The following is a 26,651-nucleotide window of genomic DNA, read 5'->3' as shown; positions in this document are numbered from 1 at the left end:
TGATAGTTTGGACAAAGTGCTGGCTTTTGGTTCCCACTTCATGGAATAATTTGACTTAGAGAAGGGTGGGCAAGCACCTGGAGTGATCAGTCAGGGTGGGATTCATGTCAGCTAACTTTGGGTTTCCCTAAGGTAGGTGTCTACCTTCAGCTTGACAGTCCTTTAGCTGGAAAAAGACACTAAACAGCCCTTAAGGAAAGACATCTAGTTTTATTTAGGACATCCTCAGATACCCGACACTTCTGCATGTAGCTGGCAGGCTGAAGAAGGACATGCAATATCCAACTGAATTGCATCCCTAAGTCTCACTAACAGTAATGGGAGGTGAAACTCCTAACACACATGGAGATGCTTACATTTTAGGGGTCTTAATCTGAAGCTGGTTCCTGCTGTTGAATAAATGCCAAGTCACATGCCTGGATGCAACCCTCATGACTGGTCATGAGTTACGGGTAATGAGTTATGGAAGGTGTCACAAATGTTCTAAGGGAAGTCGGGGGGGTTATAGAATGCCTAGCACAATAAGGTCCTGACACTGCCTGGTGACATGGACCCCCACTGTATTGCAACCAGTAACACCACAATCCCGTGTAACAGGTACAAAACCCCATAGATAGCCTTTGACTCTCACACTGACTCTGTGCAGGCTGTTTTCTTCTGTCAGATCTTGCCTCAAAACCAGTGGTAGAACTGAATACACCTAGTACAAAACCTGCCTTTTCTCTTTGATTTATCTTCAGGCCAGGCTAAGAGCTGAGCTCTGATGCCCGACAAAGCTACTGAAGCATGCCTTGGTCCTTGCCAATAGGTGGTCTACTTTACCCACCTTTTTATGTGCAGCTATAATGAGCTGAGCCCATTTTTCCACTGTTTTTGAAGCTGTGATCTCTCTGTCCGGGATGTAGGATGGAATTAGATTTAGCAGCCTTTCCAGTACCATCTCTGACCCATAGTCCACGTAGTACTGCTGGGAAGCCAGTTCTGCAAGGTCTTCTTCCTGTGGGAGCCAAACAAACCAAGTTAATGCTATTATCAGGACATCACTTCAACCTCCATCCTCTAGCACTCAAGGAGCTCTTTGTGGAGACTGGATGTACTGCTCCTTCAGAATGGTGTGGAGATGCTTCCTTCAGTACAACTTCAGTGCTTTTTGCACATCTAAAATTCAGATTGACCACTAAAAGCTGTGATTAAGCCACAACATGTTCACTGACCAGCACCACGCAACCCTGTACAGTGTGTGAACATGTTCGTTGCAGTCTTTCCTTCAAGTTCAGTCTATTTCTGATGCCTGCAGTCAGCAGTGGGTGATTTTGCTATGCTAGACAGAGTTTAATGGCTGAAACTCTGCATGTATCCATCATACCTCATACTTGAGAATCCCAGCGACCGAAGCACCCATGCATGATGCAGAACTGTAAAACATCCTTTGGTGTAGCTACATTCCAAGTACTTTTGGGGTGAAATAATAGAATTACTGAGATGATAAGGCCAGGTTGGATGAAGGCTTGGGTGACATGGTCTAGTGTGAGGTGTCCCTGCCCATGGCAGGGGGCTGGAACTGGATGATCTTAGGGTATTTTCCAACCCTAACTGTTCTAAGATTCAATGATTCTATGATAACAGCACAAGGAGACCAGCAGCAAGACAAAACAAGGAAGAAAGAGCAGGACTTCTGGTAGGATAAGAGCTGCAGTTAATGCAATATTGATGAGGAAAGATGATTTAGTTCCCAAGGTGACAGGACTCTGCTGGACCACAGGAGAATGATTGGTGTTGGATCTTCTATTTGACACCTGGATGATTTCAAACATAATGCCACTCATTTCAGTGACACTGGAACAATTCTGCAAGCTCCCAGAGACTCTACAAGCAGACATTTCTGCTGCCAGTGTCCCCTCAGCATTACTGGTTTTGTATTGCATGGCAAAAGTCTGGGTATCCTGAAAAGCATCTCTTATGTCTAAGGCTTAGCAGGATTCACCAAACAGGATCCTGCTGTCTACTCCTGAGCTGGTGATCCTCTTACAGACTACCCACGGCCCTCCAAACTGAGGCTGATGGATGCAGCAGCCATTCACTCTCCCATCCAAAATTCACCAGCAAAGAGTGCTCATGCAGTACACGTTAGCATCCAGTCTGTCCCAGACCAAGAGGATCTGATTACTCCGGCTATGGTTTCCCCAGTGAATACCATAATCCTCATCCTGGTAGGTGTTCACAGAGGAAGATTTTTCATTCTCTTTGGTGACACCTATTCTGCCATATTGAGGATGCATGTAGGACCAGACCGATAGCTGAGGCCACATACCTTGTCGCACCGGTACTCCCCAAACTTGACCCCTCGCACGATCTGTTGGTAGATGAGATTGGTGGCCACATTGTCCTCATTCGGGTTGTGCCAAGGGGTGAAGATCTCCTTCCTGAAGAAGAGCCTCCACGGCGCGTTGCGCTCCTGCGCTCCCTGCTCTTTGGCGTACTGCTCGCACTGAGACACCGCATCCATCACATGGTCATTGCCGCTCCCCAGCGAGGACACCTAGGCAGGGCACAGGGAAATTGGCATTCCCTGGAAGGGCTCAAGGCCAGGTTGGACACAGGGGCTTGGAGCAAGCTGCTCTAGTGGAAGGGGTCCCTGTCTGTGGCGGGGGTTGGAGCTGGATGAGCTTTAAGGTCCATTCCAACCCAAACCGATCTGATTCTACGATTCACCTAAGTTCTGCCCTTTCTAGGTAGAGATATCAATCTTTGGGTAATTCATTCAGACTTCCTCTATAATCAAAATAAATCGAAGTATCTATCTCCATTACCCAGCCAAGATTAAATAGGTCTACAGCATCACTAGGCAAGCCATTTTCTTTTCAGCCTGTTTCCCATCCAGAATGAAAGGGGAGCATCAACATGAGTCAGCAAAGCCAACAATCACAATATAAAGCATTGTTTATTCATACTGTGCGTTGAAAGTCCCTCTATCAAAGTCATGGACTTGGATCCAACCATGCTAAACAGACACAGGATAAAAAGCCTGTCCTGTTACAAAAGATTCTTCCCTTCTATCTTCGCACTATGGTCTGGCATGAAGCCCTAATGCACTATATACCCTCGGAGAGAACATCCCTGGATGAATCTCCCCTCAAAAAAGATCAAGAAAATGGACTAAAATCCATTTTATCCTCCACTCACAGGCAGAAGTGGCCACATCTGTAGGTGAGAACATACTTAATTCTCTCAGGAGTAATTCTGTTTCATTGGGTTGCTGTCAAACCTGATGGAGTTTTACCCTAGCTCTGTTTTCCCTTCTCATTTATGCTCACCTTTACTTTTATGGGATTTCTTTAAAAGGTAAGCTTTTATGTTAAATAATCCTGTTTAAATGCCAGTGCAGGCATGGAAGTTTGGAATTCAGCTCATCTTGGAAGCTTAATTTCAACCAACAGGTTTCCAGTCAAATGCAGTTGCTCCTTTGCATACAAAACCTGGCTATTTGACTGGAAATTCACCTCAAAGTAGCTTCAATGAGAGTAAGAGCAGAGCATCATAGAATAACACAGGTTGAAAGGCATTTCTGGAGGTTTCTGGTCCAGCCCAGTGGTCAGAACAGATCTGTCTTTGGTCAGGCTGCTCTGTACCCTCCCCTGACTCTGAATATCTCCAAGGAAGGAGTTTCTACGTAGTGTCTCTACAGCCCTAGCTCCAGCATTTGACTACTCGTATTGTGAAAATCGTGCTTGAACCTGCCCTAGAAGATCACTAGAAGATCTGTGATGGCAAGAACCTCCCTCTTCTTTTATAGGGCTAATCATGAAGATAAGACATACCTTGTCAAATAGTGCAATGTAAAGTGAAAACCCGAACCGGTCCTTCAGGCTGATTTTGTCGGCCAAGGAATTACAGAGCTCTTTAGCAGTGGTCGCAGAGTCGGTCAGCAGCGTTTTTGTTGTCCCATCCATAAACGTGACAGGCAGCATGATTGGCTTCTTGGACTTGGTTGCCTAACGGATTAAAGTCAGACTTCATGAAGGCACGTGCATTTCAATTCTATTGACAGTTTCCTATGTACTCTTCCACCCAACTGTGGTAATAATCTTCTAACTCCTGATTGTAATTCCCACTGACTGGCTCCTTTGCAATACTATCAGTGCATTCTTTTAAGCAGGTTGAAGGAGGTGATCCTGCCTCTCTGCTCTGCTCTCATGAGACCCCACTTGCAGCACTGTGTGCAGTTCTGGTGTCCTCAACATCAGATGGACATGGAGCTGTTGGAGCAAGTCCAGGAGGAGGCCATGAGGGTGAGCAGAGGCTGGAGCAGCTCCTGTATGGAGACAGGCTGATAAAGTTGGGGCTGTTCAGCCTGGAGAAGAGAAGCTGCGTGGAGACCTCAGAGCAGCTTTCAGTGTCTGAAGGGGGATACAAGGATGCTGGGGAGGGATTCTTCATAAGGGACTGTAGTGATAGGAGAAGGGGTGATAGGTTCAAACTGAAACAGGGGAAGTTCAGGTTAGGTATAAGGCAGAAATTCTTTACTGTGAGAGTGCTGAGGCGCTGGCACAGGGTGCCCAGAGAAGCTGTGGCTGCCCCATCCCTGGCAGTGCTCAAGGCCAGGTTGGACACAGGGGCTTGGAGCAAGCTGCTCTAGTGGAAGGGGTCCCTGCCTGTTGCAGGGGGTTGGAACTGGATGATCTTAAGGTAGTTTCCAACCCAAACCATTCTATGACTCTATGATATTGTACAGTCAGGTGCTTTCAGCACTTGGAAATCACAGATTTCTAATTTAATACATTCAATCATCAAAGTCCCTAATCCAGTAAGCCCCTGCATGCCTGTGAATGCTCCTGGGCACTGGAGCACAGCTGCCTATGCTGGTAAACCAGCATAGCAAATGAGCAATTAACGCACAAACTGCCTGTTCCAGCGACAGCTATCCCCAGACAAGTCCCAGGGACCATTCTCAGTAGGCAGTTTGTTTGCCAGCAGCCACTTCCATCTGGAGGGCTGTTTCCTAGCACACACAAGGGCTTGCTCTGTGCCAGCTGGCCTCAGTGCCTGAGAGCACTCTCGAGCACATTTCATTTACAAGTATGGATGTAGCCAAAGGGATTGATCTAAAACACACTCTGGAGCAAAGCCAGGATGCGTGGGGAATGCAGTACCTTGGAAATACTTGAATGTTCTTGGGAGAAATAGGCATTTTGTTGCCCTACTTTCTGTCCTGCTTGAGATGTGGCTCCTGTGATAGTGAAAGGCTTAAACCTTGAGTACCAGCTGCCTGGGGAGGGGATGAAGGGCATCATACCTGCAGCTCAAGCCAGCTGGGTGGCTGTGTCCTTGTCCCATTGGCAAACGTCCTCCTCAGCCTCTCTTCGCAATAGGGAGCATAACCTGGGGGGCCTCCATTGATGAAGTTCCTTAAATACTGTTGGTGGCAAGGAACACATTGGTTAGAGCATTGGCTCTAGAGGCCAAGCACTTGCAAAGGTTAAAAAGCAATATTTTATTGGAGAAAAGCCCTCTGGGACTAATTCAGTGACACCACTTGGGCTGAGGATGTTCCCGCATCACATTGCTGGAAGCTGAGAGGGCGCAGGACACTCTGCACTCTCGCCTTGTTCTTGTACTGTGCATTCCTGGCCTTGTGGAGATAAGATACCAGCCTACACAGACCTTTGATTGAAGCCAGTGCAGCAGTTTTCTGTTCCTGCTATTGCTGCCACTGATTCCTATCTCTGTCTTTTAAGGATGTATAATAAAACGTTATTGAGTGTTGACCGAAGAGATGGGAGTGAATGAAAAAGACATATAATGATAATGATCCAGGGGAATGGGAATGACCCAGGGAACTGTAAGCAAATGCCACTCAGAACTCTTAGCTACCAGTACAAAAGATATCTCACAATGACATCAAAGAGATGCTTCAATAGTCATTTTAAAAGATACTAAGCCAGAGTTTGAAACACTTCCCTATACGTTAAAAATACAACCGCATTATTGTAGAGAAAACTGAATCCAGTGACTTCCAAAATATGAAAGATTTAACACACTTCATAGATATGTTGGCCAAAAGGTAGCTAAGAGCTCCCTAAATCATGTCTTTCAGAGAGACTTTATAGAAAGATAGAGAGCTCTCTGCACGATAACACGTACCTGGTCCTTCGGTAACACAGACTGCTCTATCACACTGCCAGTCCATAAATAACATGGGTAGAGAGACAGATATCTCTGTTAATCCTAACCTTTATAATACTCTGAAATAACGAGATAATACAGCCAGGTTATATGCATGGGAGATGTTGTAAATGATTGCAAGCAGCTGATGCTGTGTAAAAGCATTGTTTCAATTATGCTGTTAATAATGAACTATGTAATTACAGGTTTTCCACATTTCTCCTTCCTTGTGACTGAACCTTCCCAACAAAGTCTGTATTATTCGAAAGGAAGGTACAAAGAACAGGAGTGCTAATGTGTCCTGACCCATTGTCCTGAACCCAGGACACCCACGCTTTGCATATGGTGTGAAAAAGGTATCTAGTGGGTTACAAAGAGTGACCTTCATTTTTGGGAGCAGGAGAAGATATCAAAGACTACTTCATCTTCAGCTTAATCCCTCCCAAAATGTTCAGTTCTAGTCGACACTTTGGAATCATAGAATCACAGAATGGTTTGGTCTGGAAGAGACCTTAAAGCTCATTCAGTTCCAACCCCTTGCCACGGGCAGGGAGAGCTTCCACTAGAGCAGCTTGCTCCAAGCCCTGTGCAACATAACATTTTAAGCTGGAACGTGTCAATGATGTCCCTGTGGATAACCACGATGGCTTCAGAGGAACTCTAAGACATTGCTCAAGTCACTGCCTGTGTGCTGCCGTTTGCAAGACTGAAGTCTTGAAAGGTAACCAGTGTGGGCTGCTGCAAGTGTTGTTTGCCCTCATACTCAAGGAGCTTCAGTCAGTACAGGCTGCCTTTTACCTTCAACAGCCCAAGGTGCAAAAGGTTGATGAATAAGCTCAGGATTAGTATAAACTCTTTCCAAAGCTGTTGGGAATACTGGCACCTATTTCAGTATGGACCATAAGTTTGGACAGAAGAACACTAGCACAGGTTACAAGACAGGTGGTAGATGCCCCATCCCTGGAAATATTCAAGGTCAGGTTGGATGGGGCTCTGAGCAATGTGATCTAGTTGAAGAGGTCCCTGCTTATTGAAGGAGCGTTTGGACTAGATGAGCTTTAAAGGTCCCTTTCAACCTAAACTTTTTCATGATCCTATGACTCTATGTGCAAGTCTCCATGGCTGCCATAAATGATTTCTGAGAAGTGTTAAACTTGCCTCAGATAATCTTCCGCTATTAAAGATTTAAACCCACACAACCTTCCTTAGATTTCATTTCCAGACTTAATTCCATTTGCTGCCACTTTGCCAGTGATTCATCTCCTTTATTAGATTTCATATTGGCAAGGATGAAGGAGAGATTTCTATTCTTGGCTTCAGCTCTTTCAGTGCTGAGGACCCAGTACCTGATCTGATATTTATGGGAATTAATGGGACATCTTTATCTCCAGCAGGCTTGGGAGCAGGTCCAGGCTCCAATATCCAAAGATCTGAGAGGGACAAAGGACTTCTTATACCGTGGAAAAGCAAAGACACAGTGCTGAGCCCTTTGCCTTGAGCCAGCCAGACTCTTAGGAATGGGACTGACTTTAGTAGTCCAGTGGGTGTTAGTCAGGCTCTGGGTGTGTAACTCAGTTGGAAGACAGTGTTCAAATCTGTTGAGAGTTGGATGTTTTCAGTGTGGCACATGGAGGGGCAAATTGTATATGCAGACAGCAACTATGCAAATGTAGTACCAGGTAAATTAAACCCTTTTCTATGTGCATTTTTGATATTAAGCTTTATTTATAATGAGCTGAGTAGTCTTATTCCTTGCCAGTTTTGTTAAAGTATATGCCTGAGTTCGTACTGTCAAAGCCAGTAGAGGATTGACTGAATGCATAGACTTTTGAATGTGAGAAACAGGGGAGAAGTGTGGGCTGTTCTGGGTGTACAGTTTCCACTTGAAGCCTCTTACAATCAGCTTCCTTGCCAGAAGTCACTTAATCCCAGTTTAACACATCTACAGTGCAGGAGGCATCATCTGAACTGGTTGTCTACATTTCCTTTAGAGTCACAGGAAAGAGAGAGCAAATTCTCAGGAGGGACTCACTCATCTGATTCACTTTGGACATTGAACTTGGGATCATGCACACTTTTCTTAAGAACTTCATGTAATTTCCATTCCTGGCAAAGACAAACACCAGGATTCCATCTCCTGTGAAACCCGGGACAAAAACTGGTCCCGTGGATGGAAAAGAAAATGTGTTGGCAGATAATTAATAATGAGACAAATACCATCTACAATTTACCTTCACAAACTTCTCAGAAGGAGCAAAACATCCCACGCAGAGGGACATCAGGATCCAACCCCTGGCGTGGCTGCTTTTGGATGGGTTCTGGGTCAGCTGCTTGCAGATTTGACAATAGATTTCATCCCTGCAATGGGAATGAAAAGAGCATTTGAGTTAATGGGGTGGTGGTCTTCAACAGGAACAGAGAGACACAGGCTCTGTCTGCATGTGTCTGGATGATGGAGTCTGCTCTGGCTTTGGCTTCTTACAAAGATTTCCCAGTAATATCAACAGAATCACCTAAACTAACTCTTGTAGAGGGCCATCAGCTGAGAGTCTCCATTTACTGGTTGTTCCTCTTCAGACACCTGAATTTACATTGTGGAAGTGTTAGGAACTACCAGCTCTTGGACGTAAGTCGAGGTCTGATGTCCAAACAGGCATGTGCGTTGACAAGTATCTCAATTTGGGATTTAATGTCCACTTCTGACTTTAACCTTAGTTTTCTACATACAAAATAAGGGATAGTAATATTTCTCATCTACATGGGAGGAAACAAAAGTGTTAGCCTATTTTTGCACTGAGAAACTCCATGGAAAAGCCCATGGGACACTACGAGGTCTGCCTTCAGAGCAGACTTTGTGCAGAAAAGGATTTAATGGTGAACTGGGAGGATAAAATAAAAATGAGAGAAGCTGGTGATCAGATGAGGATGCTCACCCTGTTCCTGGAATGAGCAGGTGAGTGTGAGTGGAAAGAGTATGAGACTATGAGAACAAGGACTATCTTATAACACACACACATAAATGGGGTGAACCAAAGATGTGGAGTTGACCTTAACTGGGCACTTTCCAGTTATGAATGCTTGATTTAGCAACTTGAGTTTTTCCATTATTACACCATTAAAAATATTCACACAAACACAGAAAACAAAGGGTAGTGAATAGCAAAAGTGAGTGTTAGTAAAACAACCCAGTAGCCACTGGCACTTTCAGAAGCATCTGAATCCTTCTGCATGCTCTTTCCATCAGATCTGATATGGACAGTAAGGAACATGATCCACCCCAGCCCACATTATACAACACAACCAAAAAGGTGGTACAATGAAGGTTTCATAACGCTGCACCCAGTAGCAAAATTGTTAGAATACTTCAAGCATGGCTCAAGGAGGCAGAAATAGAAAGAATGGCACGTTCATGCCTTTGTCTTGATTTCTAACCTTAAGGCTGGCCTGAGGATGCCATTACCAATAATGAAATGGAGCTTCTCCAGGTTGGACGTGGGTCGGTCTTCAAGCATGCTATTACCCTGCAGCGTAGACTCCCCATCGTGAAGTCTCTTTGTCACCTGCCAACCAGACACATGGCTCTCTTTCAGTACATCAGGCTAATATGTCCCCCCCCTCGCCCCCCATCCCAAATGTGTGGTGCTCCCTCCGCCATCCAGGAGGGGTCTCAGAAGTTCACTGGCACTTTCACAGCAATGGGAGGGTTTGACTTTGGTGGCTTTAATCACATATGGGTGAAGCTGAAAATGGTCCTGTCTAGTCACACTTTCACCTGCTTGCTCTTTGCCCAGGGTTTCAACAATGGCATCCTTACATCCCAGCTCTGATTAGTCATTAAAACACTGACAAAATGGACCCACTCCCCTTGCTAATGATGCAACCAAAAGCACATCAGCGTGGTGCTGATTGTGGAAACAGGGATGGCATCCCTCCACCTACCAGCTCTCTGTCCCAGCTAGCCAACCCAGTCTTCATTTACAGCCAATAGAGAAAGATGGCCATTTCTAGAGAGTGTTCAGAGCTATATTAGGGTAAACTGGATTGGGTCACCCCGCTGACACTAATGGGACTATCTCAGAGACCATCTTCATGCTCTCAAGCAGCTATAGCCAGGTGAGATGGTGCCTGCTCTGGAAGTGGGCATGGCAGTGTGTAAAAGAAGACTGAATCCATGCCTTTGCATTGCTTTCATTCCCATCCCACTCAAAGATGTATTGCTCTTCGCTCTTTTGAGATGGGATTTTCAAAAGCTCTCAGCCTGGGCTAACTAGTTCCCATGGGGAACTTTACCCAGAGGACGGCAAGTGCTTTTGGAGCTCCAACTACTGCTACCTATGCCATGGTGGAGGGCAGGAAGCTAAAAGCAGGGATAACATTCAGACCATCACAGAGTGGTGAGAGGTATCGGCAGCTGGATGGAGGGCTGTGAAAGAGGGGAGGGAAGGTGCTGGATGCATGGAGAACGGGAGCCGAGGGAAGGCCGGCGCGAGGTGCAGAATGACTCAAGGAGACACGGGAAGCCAACCTTTCCCCTTAAACACTCCTTAAATCTTTCAGGCAGAGAGACAGGTAGCGCCAAACCCAGAGGAGGGCTGGTTCTATGTTGTCTAGGGAAAAGCAGAAGAGAGTCAGAGAGGGCTGCAGACAATCCAACGGCACTTGTGCTGCCAGGCGGCCCAGCGTCTCCTCTCACCTCCTCCGTCAGTTTGGATTTCTTCTTGAGCGTTAAGGAGACCAGTTTGTGCCGCACACTGTTCTTCTTGTGCCCGTCAATGTGAGTACTCTGCAAAGCAAGAGGCGTGGATGTAATGTGTTGAGACACAGAGCCCTGATGAGTAGGTGCTCTCCCTGCCTCCCCTGGGCTCCTGTAGAAGACCATTAACGTTGGGCAGAGATGGAGATACTTCAGAGGCTGATGGAAACCAGAAGTGTGGACCCATATTCCTCTGCCCCACAATAGATGAGGTCTGGCTCTGAAATTTGTAGATAATCTCTAACCAATGAGTACCCCTCAGACCCAAATTACATATTAGAGATGTCTGGAGAAAGTTATATTGAATACACAACTGACTTCTGGTCCATCTAGGTCCACCAAGTTCTGCTGTACGCCATTCAGGCTTGTTCCTACATCACAAATGGCATGAGCAAGACCATTCCCTGAGATAAGGCATTTGCACGGAAGGTTCATGAGCTGGAAGTTGTTTAAACAGAGATTCATGGACAGGTCATTACCCATCGTGGTTTCCTCACCATTAACCACCTCTGTGCTGTATCAGCTTTCCCAGGAGAATAAATTTGATGTGGACAGACCCATGCACTACTACACATCATCAACTGTTGGCTTTCTACCTTTATACCAAGTTTATGTCAGCTGTGGTGTTAAAATGACATGGATTCACTTTTTGACCCATTAAACTCTCCCCATTTAAATAACTTTTGAAAGACCATGATTTTGTACTAGATCAACACTTTGAGTCTTGCAGCTGCGATGGTTTATATCCATTATAAAGCCAAGATGGTACTATATACCTGGATGGCCATATCATCAAGGTCAGGGTCAGCTCCTACATCTCTCTGCACTGTTCTGCACACTGCAGAGCTGGTGTAACCACAGAGACAAATGACAGCTTAAAATCTTCTTCTCTTCTGTACTACTTGATGTCTCAATTGGCCAAAATACACCTTTTTTTTCATAAAATCACAGAATGGTTTGGGTTGGAAGGGACCTTAAAGCTCATCCAGTTCCAACCCCTGCCATGGGCAGGGACATCTTTCACTAGACCAGCTTGCTCAAAGCCTGTTTTTGTGATAAACAAGCAAGAAATGATGGGTAGAAGGAATGAAAGGTGATTCTTGCTGTGTATTTTTACGGATTATAATCCAAATGAAGCCACTCTCCTTCTCAGGTAATACACTGAAGTGCTGAATGATATCAATCATCTCCAAAACTTAGGAGATTTATCCTCCTTCATCTGCAAATGCTGCCCAGGAGCTTGCCCAGGTACCAATACCAGATAATACCTTGTTCTACTGAATAAAGCAATTGCCAAAGATTAAAGCATATCAGCATTACAGACAGCAATTTATCCAGAGCAATGTTTTATCTGGGAATGGTCCTAAAATGAAGTCCTCCAGTGACATCCCAGAATGCACTGAGGATGCAACAGGGATTTCCACAGCTTAATCTCCTGGTAACTCTTCCCTTCCTGCTCCAAGATTAAGGGCACACTTTTAATTTAGCCTCTTCTGATCCAGGGCAGATCAAAAAGAAGTCCCCAAATGAGAGACTGATGACACAGGACGTTACATTCCCCCCATGTATTTCTGCTCTGTGTGGTGGAGCAGAGAAATCAAAGCCCCAGTATAGATACTAGAGCACTTCACTTACTGTATTGCTGGGGGACATTCAGTTATCCCTATGGAGAAGATAGGACAAGATCATCACTTGACACATGGGCAATTCTTCCTTCATAGCATAATTGCAAATAAAGTTGACAACCAGTTGCCTACATCGAACCCCAAAAGTTGTTTCTTTCCAACACGTTTCAATACCCAACACCTTACAACAGCATCTCTAGTTACCTCTCCTTCTCCCTGCAGGGCCTGCAGCTCTTTCTTATAGGTCTTCTTCCCAAGAGTCTCATAGATCTTTGTCATCACTGGGATCTTCTCGCCACCATCGCTCATGGCTGTATGGTATTTCGGCTCAGGGAGGTCTCCCATGAAGCGGAGGATGGTGATCCATACAGCAAGTGCTGCCTGTTGAAAGGAAAGGTATGCTCCATTAGCTCACACCAGGAGGTGGTCAAGCCATCCTGAAGTCCACCAGGGTCTCCACTGTGGTTTCTCTGTACATAAAGCACTTTCCAATGCCACACAACACTTTTGCCTGCAGCATACATCCCATCTGAGCAAGCTGGGCAGGCTCATGGCTCGGACCACAAAGTCAGGCTCTGTGTCCATGCCATCATGAGTGTGTTTGTGCACCCTAACGAGAAGCTTGGTTCTTTGCTAGGAGATGCCAGACTTATAGAGGAACAGCAACTGGTAGCTCCTAACCCACTGCAGAAGGGAAGGACAACCTTAGTGTAGGCAAGCTCATGGCCAATCTAATGTTCATTATAGCAATGGAGGTTCAATACAGTTCTGGTCTTGTACTGTTGGCTACTGGACAAGTGTTTCTTTTCTGTTAGCTCTGCAGTGGTGCATACAACAGGGTAAGAAACAACTTTTCCAGCTGCTACTGCTTTCATTGCCCATGATTTAAGCCAAGACCAATTCATTAACGTCTTAACGTAGTTATCAAGGTACAGAGATGGACTCACCCCTCTAATGCTACATCCCTCTAATGCTCATTGTCTTGTCACTGCTCAAAGCATGCCGGTGGGACAGCACCTACATGTGCAGCAGACCAGGGCTATGCTCTCCACTGAACCACAAGCACAGCAGTGCTTCCCAAAGGAAAACTGCGGGTGCCCTTTGGTTCCCCAACCCACCCTGCCCTGCTTAAGGTTTTCCATCCCCTGCCTCACCAACTGGTCTCCTTCATCTTCATGGTACAAGAGAGGCTGCTTGAGCGGCCGGCGGATGTAGGTGTTTGTTGTCGTGCCCTGGAAATACGTGGCAGCAAACTTGGCAAACTTGTACTCAGAGAGATCTTCCTCCTCTTCCTCAGGGAGAGGCAATGCTGCATCCAGGTCCTCTTCCTCCAGCTCCTTCTGGGCTCGCTCAAGATCCTGGTGGGGAAGGACAGATCACGCACTCAGCATGGCTTAGGATAACTCTTTCCCTTTGGATCTGGTGTTTCTGTTTGTCTGATTTCCAGTCCAGAAGGAAAAGCCAGCTGGAGGAAAACACACGAAACAGAACTCGGGATCCCATGCAAAGCACAAGTCCTGAAGGACATGCCTGTGCCCAGGAACGTCCCAGAGAGCAGTAGGAGAAGCAACAAGTATGGCCTCACTCCTAGCATAGGGAACGCACATCCAAGAGCTAAATGCCATGAGGAACCATGAAGAAAAACATCCCAAAGGCCACAGGTCCCCACTGATCTCATAGTGATACTGCTCTCCTCCATTTGGGACCCCCAGAGAAAGCTTCAGACTGCCTGCTTGTCCCTTGCCATAGCTCAGTAACCCTCTTGGGCCATATAGAAGAGACTAGTCTTGAAGGAAGCCTTCAGAGCCCCATTTCTGTGCTGCCATACTCTTCCTTGGTTCAGCAATGTGTTGCTAAAGCTTTTCATGTGATAGCCAGGCTCATGTGTGTCTCCAGTACCTCGAAACCATTGGGTGCCTGTCCTTCCTGGCCAGGCAGAGAGGAGGTGGTCCCCAGGAATCCAAACATTTTATCCACCATTTCCGAGTCGTTCACTGGCTCGTTGCGAGCTTTCTCCATCTTTTCCAAGAGCTCCTTCTTCCGACGTGCTTCCTCCTTCTCCTTCACTTCCCTCTCTGCATCTTCCCGCGCCAGCTGGGCCAGGCGTACCTGCAAGAGGACAAATGCAGTGATTGAACTGCTTCCTTCTAAGAGCTGGTGCTAAATGATGGCTTTAGAAGACTACCCAGTGCTTGGGCACTATATCAGCATCATGACTCGAAGCAAATCAGTTTCATATCCATGCCTCAGTTTCCTAACTGCAGAAGGACAAATCAATACCATTTTCTCCTTCCTTAGTGCCTTTTTAGAGGGTTTTATCCATGCAAAAAGCCTCTCATGAAGCTAATTTCTTTCTTTTATACAACAAAAATATATGTGCACGCACACAGAGTGCCCCGAGCTCCCCCTTCATCCCTTATGCAACAGCAAAAGCAACTGAATAGTTGCTGTAATCTCTGGCATTCCTTGCAGCAGATCAGAAATTCTGGAGCAGCTTCAAACTAGAGAACAGAGAACGCCAGGGAATTGAATACAAACTGCTCAAGCAGGGCAGAAATCCCTTAGATATTTTTGGCATTTCCCCTCAAAGGAGCAAAACAAGTGCCTGGAACACAGAGACAGGACCCCAGAAAGAGCTCGGTCCCCACGTACTTGATGCTTCTTTTCTGCTTCCTCTTTGGCTTTCTTGGCACTCATCTCCTTTCGCAGTCGTTCCTCTTCTGCCAGGCGGAGTTTCTCTGCTTCCAAGCGTCGATGATACTTGGGAATAAACAAGAGCCCTTCTGAATAGGCATCCTCTTATTGGTTTTCCATAGAATCATGGAATGGTTTGGGTTTGAAGGGACCAGTTCCATCCTGGACGAGTGGAAGCACACCTTCCACTAGCCCAGGTTGCTCCAAACCCCATCAAAACCAATCCCCCCCACACACACACGATGCAGAAGCATGTTATTCCCCCTCTCCCCACCTCCATTCCCCACACCGACCTCTCCTCCATGGTACTTACTTCCCCTCGGAGGCGCTTATACAGCCTTCGGGCAATCATGCCCCGGGCATACGCCTGGATGGTGAGGACAGCCCAGAGGCGGTGGCGGAAAGCCCTACGGACCAGGTAGCCCCGGCAGCGTGCCTGGAACTCAATGATCCTCCTGCGAGCCATGTGGTACTGCTTGTGGAGCTTGCGGGATCGGTAGAGAGCCTGAAGCCTCAGGAAGCCAATCCGCATCTGCAAGGGGGAACGGTATGAAACGACCCCATCACGCACGGGCTTGCTCACCATAAGCAGATTTCCATTGCTAATCTCCTTGCACTGCTGTAAGAGCCACTACATCAGCCCCCTCTAGGACAAGCCTTTGGGAGGGAGATACTCCAAGAGGGTGAAGAAATCATAGAATAGTTAGGGTTGGAAAGGACCTTAAGATCATCCACTTCCAACCCCCCTGCCATGGCCAGGGACACCTCACACTAAACCATGGCACCCAAGGCTCTGTCCAACCTGGCCTTGAACACTGCCAGGGATGGAGCATTCACAACTTCCTTGGGCAACCCATTCCAGTGCCTCAGCACCCTCACAGTAAATAACTTCTTCCTTATCTCCAATCTAAACTTCCCCTGTTTCAGTTCGAACCCATCACCCCTTGTCCTATCACTACAGTCCCTAACGAAGAGTCTCTCCCCAGCATCCTTATTAGCCCCTTTCAGATACCGGAAGGCTGCTATGAGGTCTCCACTGCTGCACTGGTTCAATGAAGCTGTGACTTTTCCTTCACCATTGAGTCCTACAGAGTACCTGCCCTTGAGAGGTCTCAGGAGAGCTGGTTGGTTACCTTAAGGTAGTTGCAACCCATAAGGGTTATTCCCATAGAGGTATAGCATTGGCAGACCTCCTGCCTGAAAGCCAAGGTGCTATTTCATACCAGGAGGCAGCATCCTGACCAGCCTGGAAGTGGCTATCCCGATTAGTTTGCAGGCTTGTAGGATGATATTGAGACACTTTAGACCTCAAAACACTTCCTAAATGACCTGCTTTTGGGTCATATACAGCTGGGACAGGGATAGAAGAGGGCTATGGATGGGGTTGATGAGAAACCAAGATATCTCTGGAGATGGAGTATGGTTTTCAGAGGAAGCTGATCTTGAGTTTTCAGTCACCTGGAAACTAAGGAAAGACTTTCAAAACCCCAAGTGACCATTTGGTGCAATGGACATCTAACTCAGATAAAAGGACAACTAGAAGGCAGTCAAGTGCCCTCTTCAGGTGAAGCAGCAAGAGCAAACCTCCATTCATCACTCCAACTGACAAAAGCCAACCCAGTGGGGCATTTTGAGCCCAGAAACTCTTAAGTATGTCCCAGAAAGAAATAGGAAGGCAGAGGTGTGAGGGAGCACCCCCATACTTACAGCACCATAGTTCTTCCTGCAGTTATGTCCACGCCAATATCTCTGGATCATCAGGGCTGAGTTCCTCACCTTCAGGAAATGGGACCTACAAAGGCATTTTCATTACTTGCCTCTGTGGTTTGGCTGCATCTCATCCTCTTCTGGACATCATTCTTTAGAGATTTGAAACTGAGCAGCCAGGAGGAGTAAACGCTGCATTTTTGGCTTGAAAAAGACTTCTCCCCCCATCTCTCCTTGCTTTCATAAAATGATGAAAGGTCTCTGCAGGCAGATTCTTCCAGGTTACGGGAATAGGCAGAGCAGGAGATGCTGAGAATCATCTGCTCCTTCCTCCCAGCCTGCACCCTCCTCTGCATCTGAAACCCCTTCAATGTGTGCTCCCCCCACTTCAAACCTAGCACCTGAGAATGGATTTAACATCACCCAAATGATCAAGTGCAAACTTCAGCAACACCACCGTGGTACCCTCATCTGTTCCTTCTGCCCTTCTTATTGTGGCCTGCATTCTACATGCAGACACCTCAGGGACAATTGTGTTTGGGATCTCACCAAGGTTAGTGTGGGAAAGAGTGCTGAGTTATTTGGCATATGCCCTTTGCACAAAGCCTAAGGCACAACCTGAGTCACAGCCATGAGAGCACAAGGCCCCAGGAACTGTTCCTCCTCCATGGGTGAAGCTTGTCCTTGGCTGTGGCTCCCCCTCTTCTCCCATTGTGCCATGAGCTCCCCATGGGCTACCTGCCCTCCTCCCAAGTCTGGCAACTGGGGCTTTGGGGAGAGCAACTGTAGTCACAGTGATGGTCCAGTGATCCCATTGCAGTCTTGGGGGCATTCCCATTGACTGGAGGCTTAGCATCGCCTTCAGCAGGCTCAGAGTCCCACTGGTGTTTTGTCATAGCAAACATCTCCCCTGAAACAGCACTGAACAAGGGAAGAAGGTCCTATTCTGTCCATATTTGAGGCAGATAATACAGGATTCCTCTTGTTTCCTCTACTGTTTTCCTCCAACAATTGCTGTACCTGAATGCCAGCATGTCATAGCTCCTATCTGGCTGCAGGCAGGGCAGGTTAGATGCATCCCCCAGGAACCACTTGTTGGGTGAAGCATCCCACCTCCCCTTTGGCAGTGGGGCTCACACCTACCTGTCTTTAAACCCACGGACCACCTTCTGGATGAGGATGACTTTGTCCGTGATGGCCTTGTCTCTCTCAATCTCCAGCAGCATGTCGTGGTGGTCCTGTGGGAGGAAGCGACACAGCACCCATGTCTCAAGCTCTTCATCTGCCTGACATGGCAGAGTGCTACAAGGCCCTTCCCCAGAGGAGATAGCCAAAATAAGCTGAAAATGGGACATTTTGCATCCACAGCGTCAACCCACTGGGGAAATCCTAATGTAAACCCTAGTCATCTACTGCCTTTATTCCCAAACAAACCAGAGCACCAAGAGCTGCTTATGCAATCCTTTATAAGCTCAAAAAACCAAATCACATTGCTTTCCCACACAGAGCTCCCTGCTAATGCTCTCAGACACGGAATCAGTTCCTAGGAGCACTAAAAAGGTTTGGGAGCAAACTTCAGGCTGCTGGGTCCCATCACTCCCTTTAGCCGAGACTGGAACGCCTCCATACACTAAGGACAAAACTCATTGAAACACTGAATTTCCTTGCCCTGAGGCTTTCAGATGCTTCAGTCCAAGCTTTCTATCGATTCCCCCCATGCTGTTTGTAACTCTGCTTTCATTCCTGGTTGTGGCACGCTGAGCCCTGCCGCGGTGGGTGCAGCAAACCTCACATGTTTCCTGCTTTGCTCGACCTCATACATCTCCATGGGGCCTCCCAGTTTCCCCATTTCCTTCCCTGACAGCTGTGAGATCTTGATAACAGGCTCTGGAAAGAGCAAACAGTGGGAATGGTTTCTAGGGAAGAGATGGGGGTGTTTGTGCTGGTGATGGGGGTGAATTCAGATGTAAGTGGTCAGGGTTTACTGCAGAGATTTTAGCTCGAGAGAAGCCTTTGCTTCCAGCCTGGTTCCTGGCCAGCTCAGCCTCCTCTTCCCAGAGCAACACAGGGTTTGTAAGGAGACATGAGTGCAAATGGGGCTGCAGGGGATCTGCAGGGTTGGGCTGCTCTGTACCAGCTGGACCAATGCAGAAAGGGAGGCTGTAGGCACCTTCTGTGTTGTGAAAGGATGTGCTGAAAGCGAGCCTGTTGTGCTATCAGCCCCTCTCTGTGCAGGGATCTGCATGGACATCCCTCCTGCTGCCATGCTTTATGGGTGATGGCAAAAGATGATAGCTGCCTCACGCCAGAAAGGGAAAAGCCATGATCTGTATGGGACTATTCCTGCATCTGTATGGGTATGAGCATGCATCAGTGCTGGCAGTGTCAGGACTTCCTCCTGCACTCCCATTCCTAACACTGGGCTTGGTCCAGGTTCTACCCACTGCCATGCCAGACCATGGGAAACGGTCGTGTCTTGTTAGGGAAAGGGAATGGTAGGAGACCCCTTCACAGGCAAAGGGTCCGGGATGGCAGGAGGAATGGGGAGAAACACCTACCTTCAGGAATATCTTTGTCTTGCCAATCTGCCAGTCATCATCCCTCCCAAGCACGGCCTCAGCAATGCGCTGGCATGTCCCACGCAGGTCACCCTGGTAGGAGAGGGGGGAGGATTCAATCGGGACAAGCCTCACCCATTGCTCCTCCCAGGTCCAACAGGAATCTTTTCTGGTCTTGATTCCTGAAGTCTGGGTACAGAATCACAGAATCCCAGAGTGGTTTGGGCTGGAAGGGACCTCAAAGCTCATCCAGCTCCAACCCCTGCCACAGGCAGGGACCCCTTCCACTAGAGCAGCTTGCTCCAAGCCCCTGTGTCCAACCTGGCCTTGAACACTGCCAGGGATGGGGCAGCCACAGCTTCTCTGGGCACCCTGTGCCAGCGCCTCAGCACCCTCACAGGGAAGAGCTTCTGCCTAAGAGCTCATCTCAGTCTCCCCTCGGGCAGGTTAAAGCCATTCCCCTTGGCCTGTCCCTACAGGCCCTTGTCCCAAGCCCCTCTCCAGCTTTCCTGCAGCCCCTTCAGGCACTGGAGCTGCTCTCAGGTCTCCCCTTCAGGAGCCTTCTCTTCTCCAGGCTGACCCAGCCCAGCTCTCTCAGCCTGGCTCCAGAGCAGAGCTGCTCCAGCCCTCACAGCATCTCCATGGCCTCCTCTGGCCTCGCTCCAACAGCTCCACGTTTCTCTTGTGCTGCTGCCCCAGAGCTGGATCAGGGCTGCAGGGGGGGTCTGCCCAGAGCGCAGCAGAGGGGCAGGATCCCCTCCCTGAGCTGCTGCTCATGCTCTAGGGGTGCAGCCCAGCTTCTTGTCCCTGCCAGCCCTATCCCCACTTTTCCTTCACTTGGAAAGCCCTGAGCACCACTGTAACATCTGGGCACCAAATGCTGCCTAATGCTTTTGGAGAGGATGCAGACCCATAAATACCCCTGGAGAGCCCAGCAGAGAGCAACCATTACCCACGGGGGAAGATGCTCACCTGCTTGTATGCTGGCTTCACCCCGGGCATGAGCACCCGGTACCGGTCCACGAACTCCACAAACGTGTAGCGGATGGGGTACCCGGCTCGGCGGATCCGGATGGTCTCCATCATCCCTGAGTACCTCAGCTGACGGACACACAGCTCCCGGTCAAACAGCTGGGGAGGTTACAGGACACAGGGGTTTGAGTGCACATTTTGGCATGGATTGGCCATAAGAGAGTGGGGACTCTGAAGAGGTGTGGAGCAAGTAAGACAGGTGTCCATGCAGATCCTTCAACAGAGGACTGTTGGCTGTCATGGGCCTGATCTTACAAGCTTCTGAATGTGTTTGACTCACTCAATTTCTTTAATTGCCACTTGCAGGACTGGATGCGTCCTACATGTTACACAAAGGGCTGAGAGAACTGGTGAGCACAATCAGAGAGTCATGGAATCAAGGAACTATAGAATGGTTTGGGTTGGAAAGGACCCTTAGATCATCCAGTTCCGACCTCCTTGCCATAGGCAGGGATGCCTAACACTAGAACAGCTTGCTTCAAGCCCTTGTGTCCAACCTGGCCTTGAACACTGCCAGGGATGGGGCAGCCACAGCTTCTCTGAGCACCCTGTGCCAGTGCCTCAGCACCCTCACAGGGAACAGCTTCTCCCTTATATCCAACCTAAATCTGCTCTGTTTAAGTTTTAACACATTCCCCATTATGCTATCACTACAGCCCCTGATGAAGAGTCCCCCTCCAGGATGCTTATATGTCTCCTTCAGATATTGTAAGCCTTCGACTGTGTGCTCCTGGCATCAGGGCCTGAAAGCACAGAGCAACGGAGACAGATTCTGACTTTCTTTGCATGGTTTGTTGCTCAATTTATCCCCTGCTTTTCTCTTGGACTAACCAGAACAACAGAGCAACGCTCGGAAACAGCAGCACGGGACCATGCCCAGACCCAGAGAACTCCATTCAGGCTCCTGATGCAAGCAGTGTTTCTTCCCCACTAAAACACGTTTTAGAAGGAAGCAAACGTTTTAAAATAACACAAAGTAACAAACAGCCAGGACTTTCCACTGACCTTTCACTTCCCGCTATCCCATTTCCTACCACTATCAGCACGCTTTCCTTCAAAGCCAGGGACACAACATGAACTCCCAGAACATGTTCCCTTTCGCCCAGCTCTGTTTGCTGTTATCTGGGGTTTTTCTTTTCCTTTGCATTGTTAAACCAAGGCCAAAAATAAATGTAGCAAGAAAGGACATTTCATATTATATAGTGCTCCAGTCTGGTTCAGTATTAGCTCATCTACTCATTACTTTAATGAGGAGATTGATTTCTCTTTGTTCGATTCTTTCAAGCTGCGTTTATGTCCCACTGAAAGCACTGTAGATAATTGGGTTGGACACAGACTTAGTGCTTGCAAGAGCTGATGAAGTACAGACTGCTTACACAGAGCACAAAGCGCCAGAATGAACCCCAGACATCCATGTGTAAAAGCAGCTCAGAGTCAGAGCATTGGGAATAATTTGTTAACATCAGTTCAGGATGTCCATCTATTTCTCAGCATCAGCTCTTAAAGAAGGTCTTGTTTTGATTTCAGCTCACATTATAGTCTCAGATCAGACATAGTGCTAAATATTAAACCATAGTATTCCATTAGGATGCTATTAGATGCCTTTTTATGCTCACCAAAACCAGAAAGGCACAGCAAGCTGCTTTGAGAGCCACCAAACCTTCCACCCAGCATCATTACGTTCCCTGAACAGCAAAATCAAGTTTCAAGCAAACACTCCTTGTATGTAACAGCTCTGAAATCCAGTATTTCATGCTTTTTGCACTCAGGTGAGCTATGCTAACAGGCATTGACATAAAGCCCCAGCTTTGGTGAGATTCACCGCTACTGAAGTGCAAAGGCAGAGGCAAACTGATTCACAGAAACAAGCAGCTGAAATCGTGATTAAATAAAGCTCTTTCTCCCCAAGCAGTATCATTGTAGAGTGGTGAACAGCTAACAGTGAGTGCTTACAGCACCAGGGTCTAATCCTGCAAGGTGCTGACAGTGGGACTTGGTGCCCACTTCATCTGCTACCTTTTGCTGCTGAACCTGGAGCCCCCTCCATGAGCAGTTTGTGGTGAGGGGATTTACAGCCACCTCCTTCCCTCTCATTTGCTCCTTAAAGTTTGTCCCCAGAATATTCATTGCTTTTGAGGCAAATCCCTGGGAATCAGAGCAAAATAATTCCTCTTACCTTTCCCTTGCGCTGTTTTGCCTCTTTTTTCCTTTGCTTTTAGAACTGTGCTTTTGCAATTGGTACAAAGGAAAAGCAGTTGAAAGAATCAAACAGGGATGAAGCTGTGTGAGATCCCTTGGGAGCAAAGATTTTGTAGACAACACCCATGGAAAGAGGAATCACTTTTAGGAAGCATTGAACCCTGCATAGGACTAAACCCAATGCCCTGCGTCTCAGCCTAAGTCTCTAGTAGGGATGCAGGAAATTCAGAGGCGTTTCCTATAGGAGAAAGGGCTGCAGTGTGAATTCCTCGAGGTCATCCTTGGGAAAATGGGCAGGGGCAGGAGATTCCCTTTGCAAAAGGTTTTGGGGTGCTGTTGGATCACAAAGCAAGTGCCTGATTTTGCCAAGCCTTTGGCATCCCTTAGGGATGGTTTTCTAAGCACCCAGGATCAATCCTGCCTCCACTGATGCCTGAAGGAGTTCTGTTGTTAACTCCAGGGCTGAGTGGTCCTGCGGGCCACTTTCTTATGTGAAAAGCAACCAGAAGAGTAAAGCAGGACTTACCATGGGCTTCTTGTACTCATTGGGCTTGATGCAGCGGACGAAGAAGGGCTGGCACACACTGAGAGTCCTCATCAACAGCTCCAGGGACCGCTTGAACTGGCTGCTGAGCGTTGGTGAGCGCTTCCTCGTCTCTGCTCCCTGCAAAACCACAGCGGAGCAGGCTCAGGAAATGAAAGGATAACAGTGCCTTTCCCCTCCGGCCACGGCCCTGGAACCTCCTGCGACAGCCAGGGCTGGAGGAAGCAGCAGGGCAGGAATGGGGCAGAGGTGGTGAGCTTGCAATGGCCAGACTCTGGCAACCTGCTCCATACGCCTCTGCCCAAGGAGGAAAAGTGCCATAACTGGATTTCTCCTGCTCACACCTCCATGTGTGACTCAAGGTCCCATCTGCACTATACAGAGCCATGAAGGAGATCTGCCCATGAAAACAAACAGCCCCTTCTGGGCCACCAAAATCTCTATACTGTAGCATGGGGCAATGCATCTACCAAGGGATGCTCCTTGGGGATGGCTTAGTCTTCCCTGTCCCCATGTATTGCCTCTGTCCTAGTTCCTCACGTCAGGCTGAGCGCCTCCTGCTCCATGGAGTCTAGGACCAATGACCCATGTAGGGTAAAAAACAAGCCAGGGGCACTTCTGCTGCAGGGTGACTGCAACAGCTCTAGAATCTTCTGGTAAGGTCTATATTCCTCAGCCTGTACTACAGGCATGATTTAAGTTGTGTTTGGAAAGGAGTAGCAAATAAAGGTGGGTATTTAGGGTGAATCAGGATGATTTTGAGTGTCCTGCTTGGTTTAGTTCCCTTGGTTAAATTAATAAAGCAAGCTCCAGCTGGGGACAAGTGTTTCTCAAGCAGAATGGAGATGTCTTCTCCCTGCCCTGGGAGGACCTGATTAAACCACCTCCAACCTAAACAAAGCCCCTAGCTCATTTTAAGTGACATCCACTATTGCCTGAGGTCATTACACGTTGGTCACAGTGGTGCTGTGTGTGTCTCACTGGGTCTGGTCTTCAGGGAGCCTTTGTGGGGCAGCAAGTACTGCTGGGGGGGTGGAGGAAGAGTTGGGCACCGGGATGCAACTCCCTCTGAATCAAAATCAGGGCAAACTGTGCCATGACCTGTGCCATGACCCAACGGCCAAGGATTTCCCAAAGGGAGGATTCCAGCAGGATTTTAATGCATTTTTCCTCCAAACATCCTCTTCTTTGCAGATGGTTAAGCCACGTATGGAGTCACAAAGTCCCCATTTGCATTGGCTTTGCTGCTGTGTTTTGCAAGGTGGTGAGTTTTACTTTTGTTACAATCCTTATGTGCACTTCATTGTATAGCATGAATAACCTGTCAGGTAACATTCCCACCCCCCAAACCTGAGGAATTGCATAGAATCACCCAATAGTTTGGGTTGGAAGGGACTATCAATATCATCTAGTCCCACCCCCTTGCTGTGGGCAGACATTTGCACCGCTCAGGTTGGATACGATATTGAGACAAACTCAGTCAACACAAACACAAAGTCATCATGGAATTCCAACAAGAGAAAACCCAGCTCATGCACACACCAGGAAAACCTGGCCTACTTGTTGAGAAGAGCATGGGGGATAGCCGGGATCTCTTCCAGAAAACAGACATCCTTATGGACAAACTGTTAACAAATCCAGAGTAATTAATGGATGTAGAGTCTGGTGGTCACATTCTGTCAAAGATTCAATGAGGAATAGGCTGTTTCACCAAGGATCCTGGTTTGGATAGCTTTGATTGATGCTTTCTCATTACTTTGCTAATCACATGCAAAGGGTCAGCTCTGGAAAGTGGAAGGATAGCCACAGGGGTTAGAAGCAGCACAGACGTAGGAGCAGGGCTGGAAGTTGGAAGCAACTGCATGTTTAGCCAGGTTTATCAAACTGGGGTTGACTGGGAGAGGTCACTTCTCAGTCATGGTGGTAGGAAGGGTGCAAGGCTTTGTACAAGGGTCTACAAGGGAATGCGTGAGTGGTTTGCCCTCAAACAGCAAGACCTGCCTCTCTAGGCTGGTGATGCCCTGCATGCATCCAGCTCTGGTGAAAAGCAGTGGTGCCATCTCCATCCTTACATCTGAGAGCTGAAGGGAGGGATGGTGGCCAGAAAGCAGCTTATCTTCCTATCCAAGTTCTCTGGGTTCCTCCTGTCAAGACTGCACCATCTCGTCCATTCATGTGCTTCCTGGGCCCGACATCTGTGCACGGAGCCCTCTTGATGATGGACACCACACCTATGAGCACTAATTGGGCTCTCAGATACATGATGAACACTCGAATGACTGCTTTGCATCAGCACCTCCAGGCACAGGGTGACATCACTGAAGTCACCATGGCTCCTCTTGCCTCACCTCAACACCAGCATGGGGACAATCACACCCCTTCCTTTATCCCAACAAAATGGCCCCAAAATGTTGTGGAGCAGCCAGACAACACAGCATAGTGAGGCACTGAAAATATAGGGTTTATTGCAGAGAAGGATCATAGAACAACGGAATGGTTTAGGTTAAAGCTCATCCAGCCCCAACCCCTGCCAGGGGCAGGGACCCCTTCCACTAGAGCAGCTTGCTCCAAGCCCCTGTGTCCAACCTGGCCTTGAACACTGTCAGGGATGGGGCAGCCACAGCTTCTCTGGGCACCCTGTGCCAGCACCTCAGCACCCTCATAGTGAAGGGACAAAGTGAAGGAGGAGCATTTCTGGCTAAATCCGGATCAGTCCCTATAGCCTGAAGGAGAAAGGGCTGAATACATTCTGCTTTCCTTCTGGCCAGACACAGCCTTCAAACTCTGAGACTGAAACATCTTTGGGACTCCTAAGGTCCCATCTTTTGTGACTGTCTCTTCACAGGTGTCCGTACAGAGCCTAGCACAAGGAAGGACGAGACCTCTCTGTGATGGGGAAGGACGAGCAGGATTCATAGAACCATAGAATGGTTTGGGCTGGAAAGGACCTGATGATCATCCAGTTCCAACCCCCTGCCATAGGCAGGGATTCACTGGTGGTGTAGCCCAGATTGGGGCACTGAGCAATCACTCAGCCTGTGCTCAGCATCAACGGAGAAAAAGCAGAGGAGAAAAATAAGAGAAGATAATTACATGATTTACAGAGAAGCACCATCTCAGAACAGAGGTCATAAAGATGTGCAGACCAGCAAGACATTCAAATACGCTTCAGTGACACTTCTTGCTGCCATCTCACAGCCTGAGCTTTAGAGGCACAGACACATGCGTGGCTGTTTGCAGTAACAGAAAGACAGACGTCAAGGCAGAAGACAAGGGGATGTTCACCCAGCATGGGGTGTCTGAGATCCCCACCAGTATAGCTGGAGCATCGGGACACTTCCCAGCATCTCTGGGAAGCTGTAACTCCTTAGGGACCT

General features: G+C 47.9%; 1 protein-coding gene across 6 annotated transcripts in view; it reads right to left on the bottom strand.

Moving 5' to 3' along the window:
- MYO7A (myosin VIIA) overlaps positions 1–26,651 on the bottom strand; it is a 104,402-nt gene that overhangs the window by 14,447 nt on the left and 63,304 nt on the right. For 3 of the 6 annotated variants that reach the window (XM_057408517.1, XM_057408519.1, XM_057408518.1), the window contains 17 exons: positions 23,257–23,394; positions 20,472–20,630; positions 19,500–19,592; positions 18,085–18,179; positions 16,942–17,026; positions 15,548–15,766; positions 15,193–15,300; positions 14,440–14,649; positions 13,695–13,898; positions 12,745–12,921; positions 10,688–10,945; positions 9,595–9,722; positions 8,394–8,520; positions 5,294–5,413; positions 3,819–3,992; positions 2,312–2,539; positions 827–997 (listed from right to left, as the gene is read on the bottom strand). In XM_057408517.1, coding sequence (XP_057264500.1) covers positions 827–997; positions 2,312–2,539; positions 3,819–3,992; positions 5,294–5,413; positions 8,394–8,520; positions 9,595–9,722; positions 10,688–10,945; positions 12,745–12,921; positions 13,695–13,898; positions 14,440–14,649; positions 15,193–15,300; positions 15,548–15,766; positions 16,942–17,026; positions 18,085–18,179; positions 19,500–19,592; positions 20,472–20,630; positions 23,257–23,394 — 2,694 coding nt within the window. The remainder of the gene's footprint in view (positions 1–826; positions 998–2,311; positions 2,540–3,818; positions 3,993–5,293; positions 5,414–8,393; positions 8,521–9,594; positions 9,723–10,687; positions 10,946–12,744; positions 12,922–13,694; positions 13,899–14,439; positions 14,650–15,192; positions 15,301–15,547; positions 15,767–16,941; positions 17,027–18,084; positions 18,180–19,499; positions 19,593–20,471; positions 20,631–23,256; positions 23,395–26,651) is intronic. The other 3 variants (XM_057408520.1, XM_057408521.1, XM_057408522.1) reach the window with 1 other exon arrangement.

Source organism: Pezoporus wallicus, unplaced genomic scaffold, assembly GCF_028554395.1.
Source record: "Pezoporus wallicus isolate ANWC-B61680 ecotype Strahan unplaced genomic scaffold, APGP_CSIRO_Pwel_v1 contig_7461, whole genome shotgun sequence".
Taxonomy (NCBI): Eukaryota; Metazoa; Chordata; class Aves; order Psittaciformes; family Psittacidae; genus Pezoporus; species Pezoporus wallicus.
The sequence above is the reverse complement of the archived record's forward strand: the minus strand, read 5'-3'. Positions and strand labels throughout refer to the sequence as shown.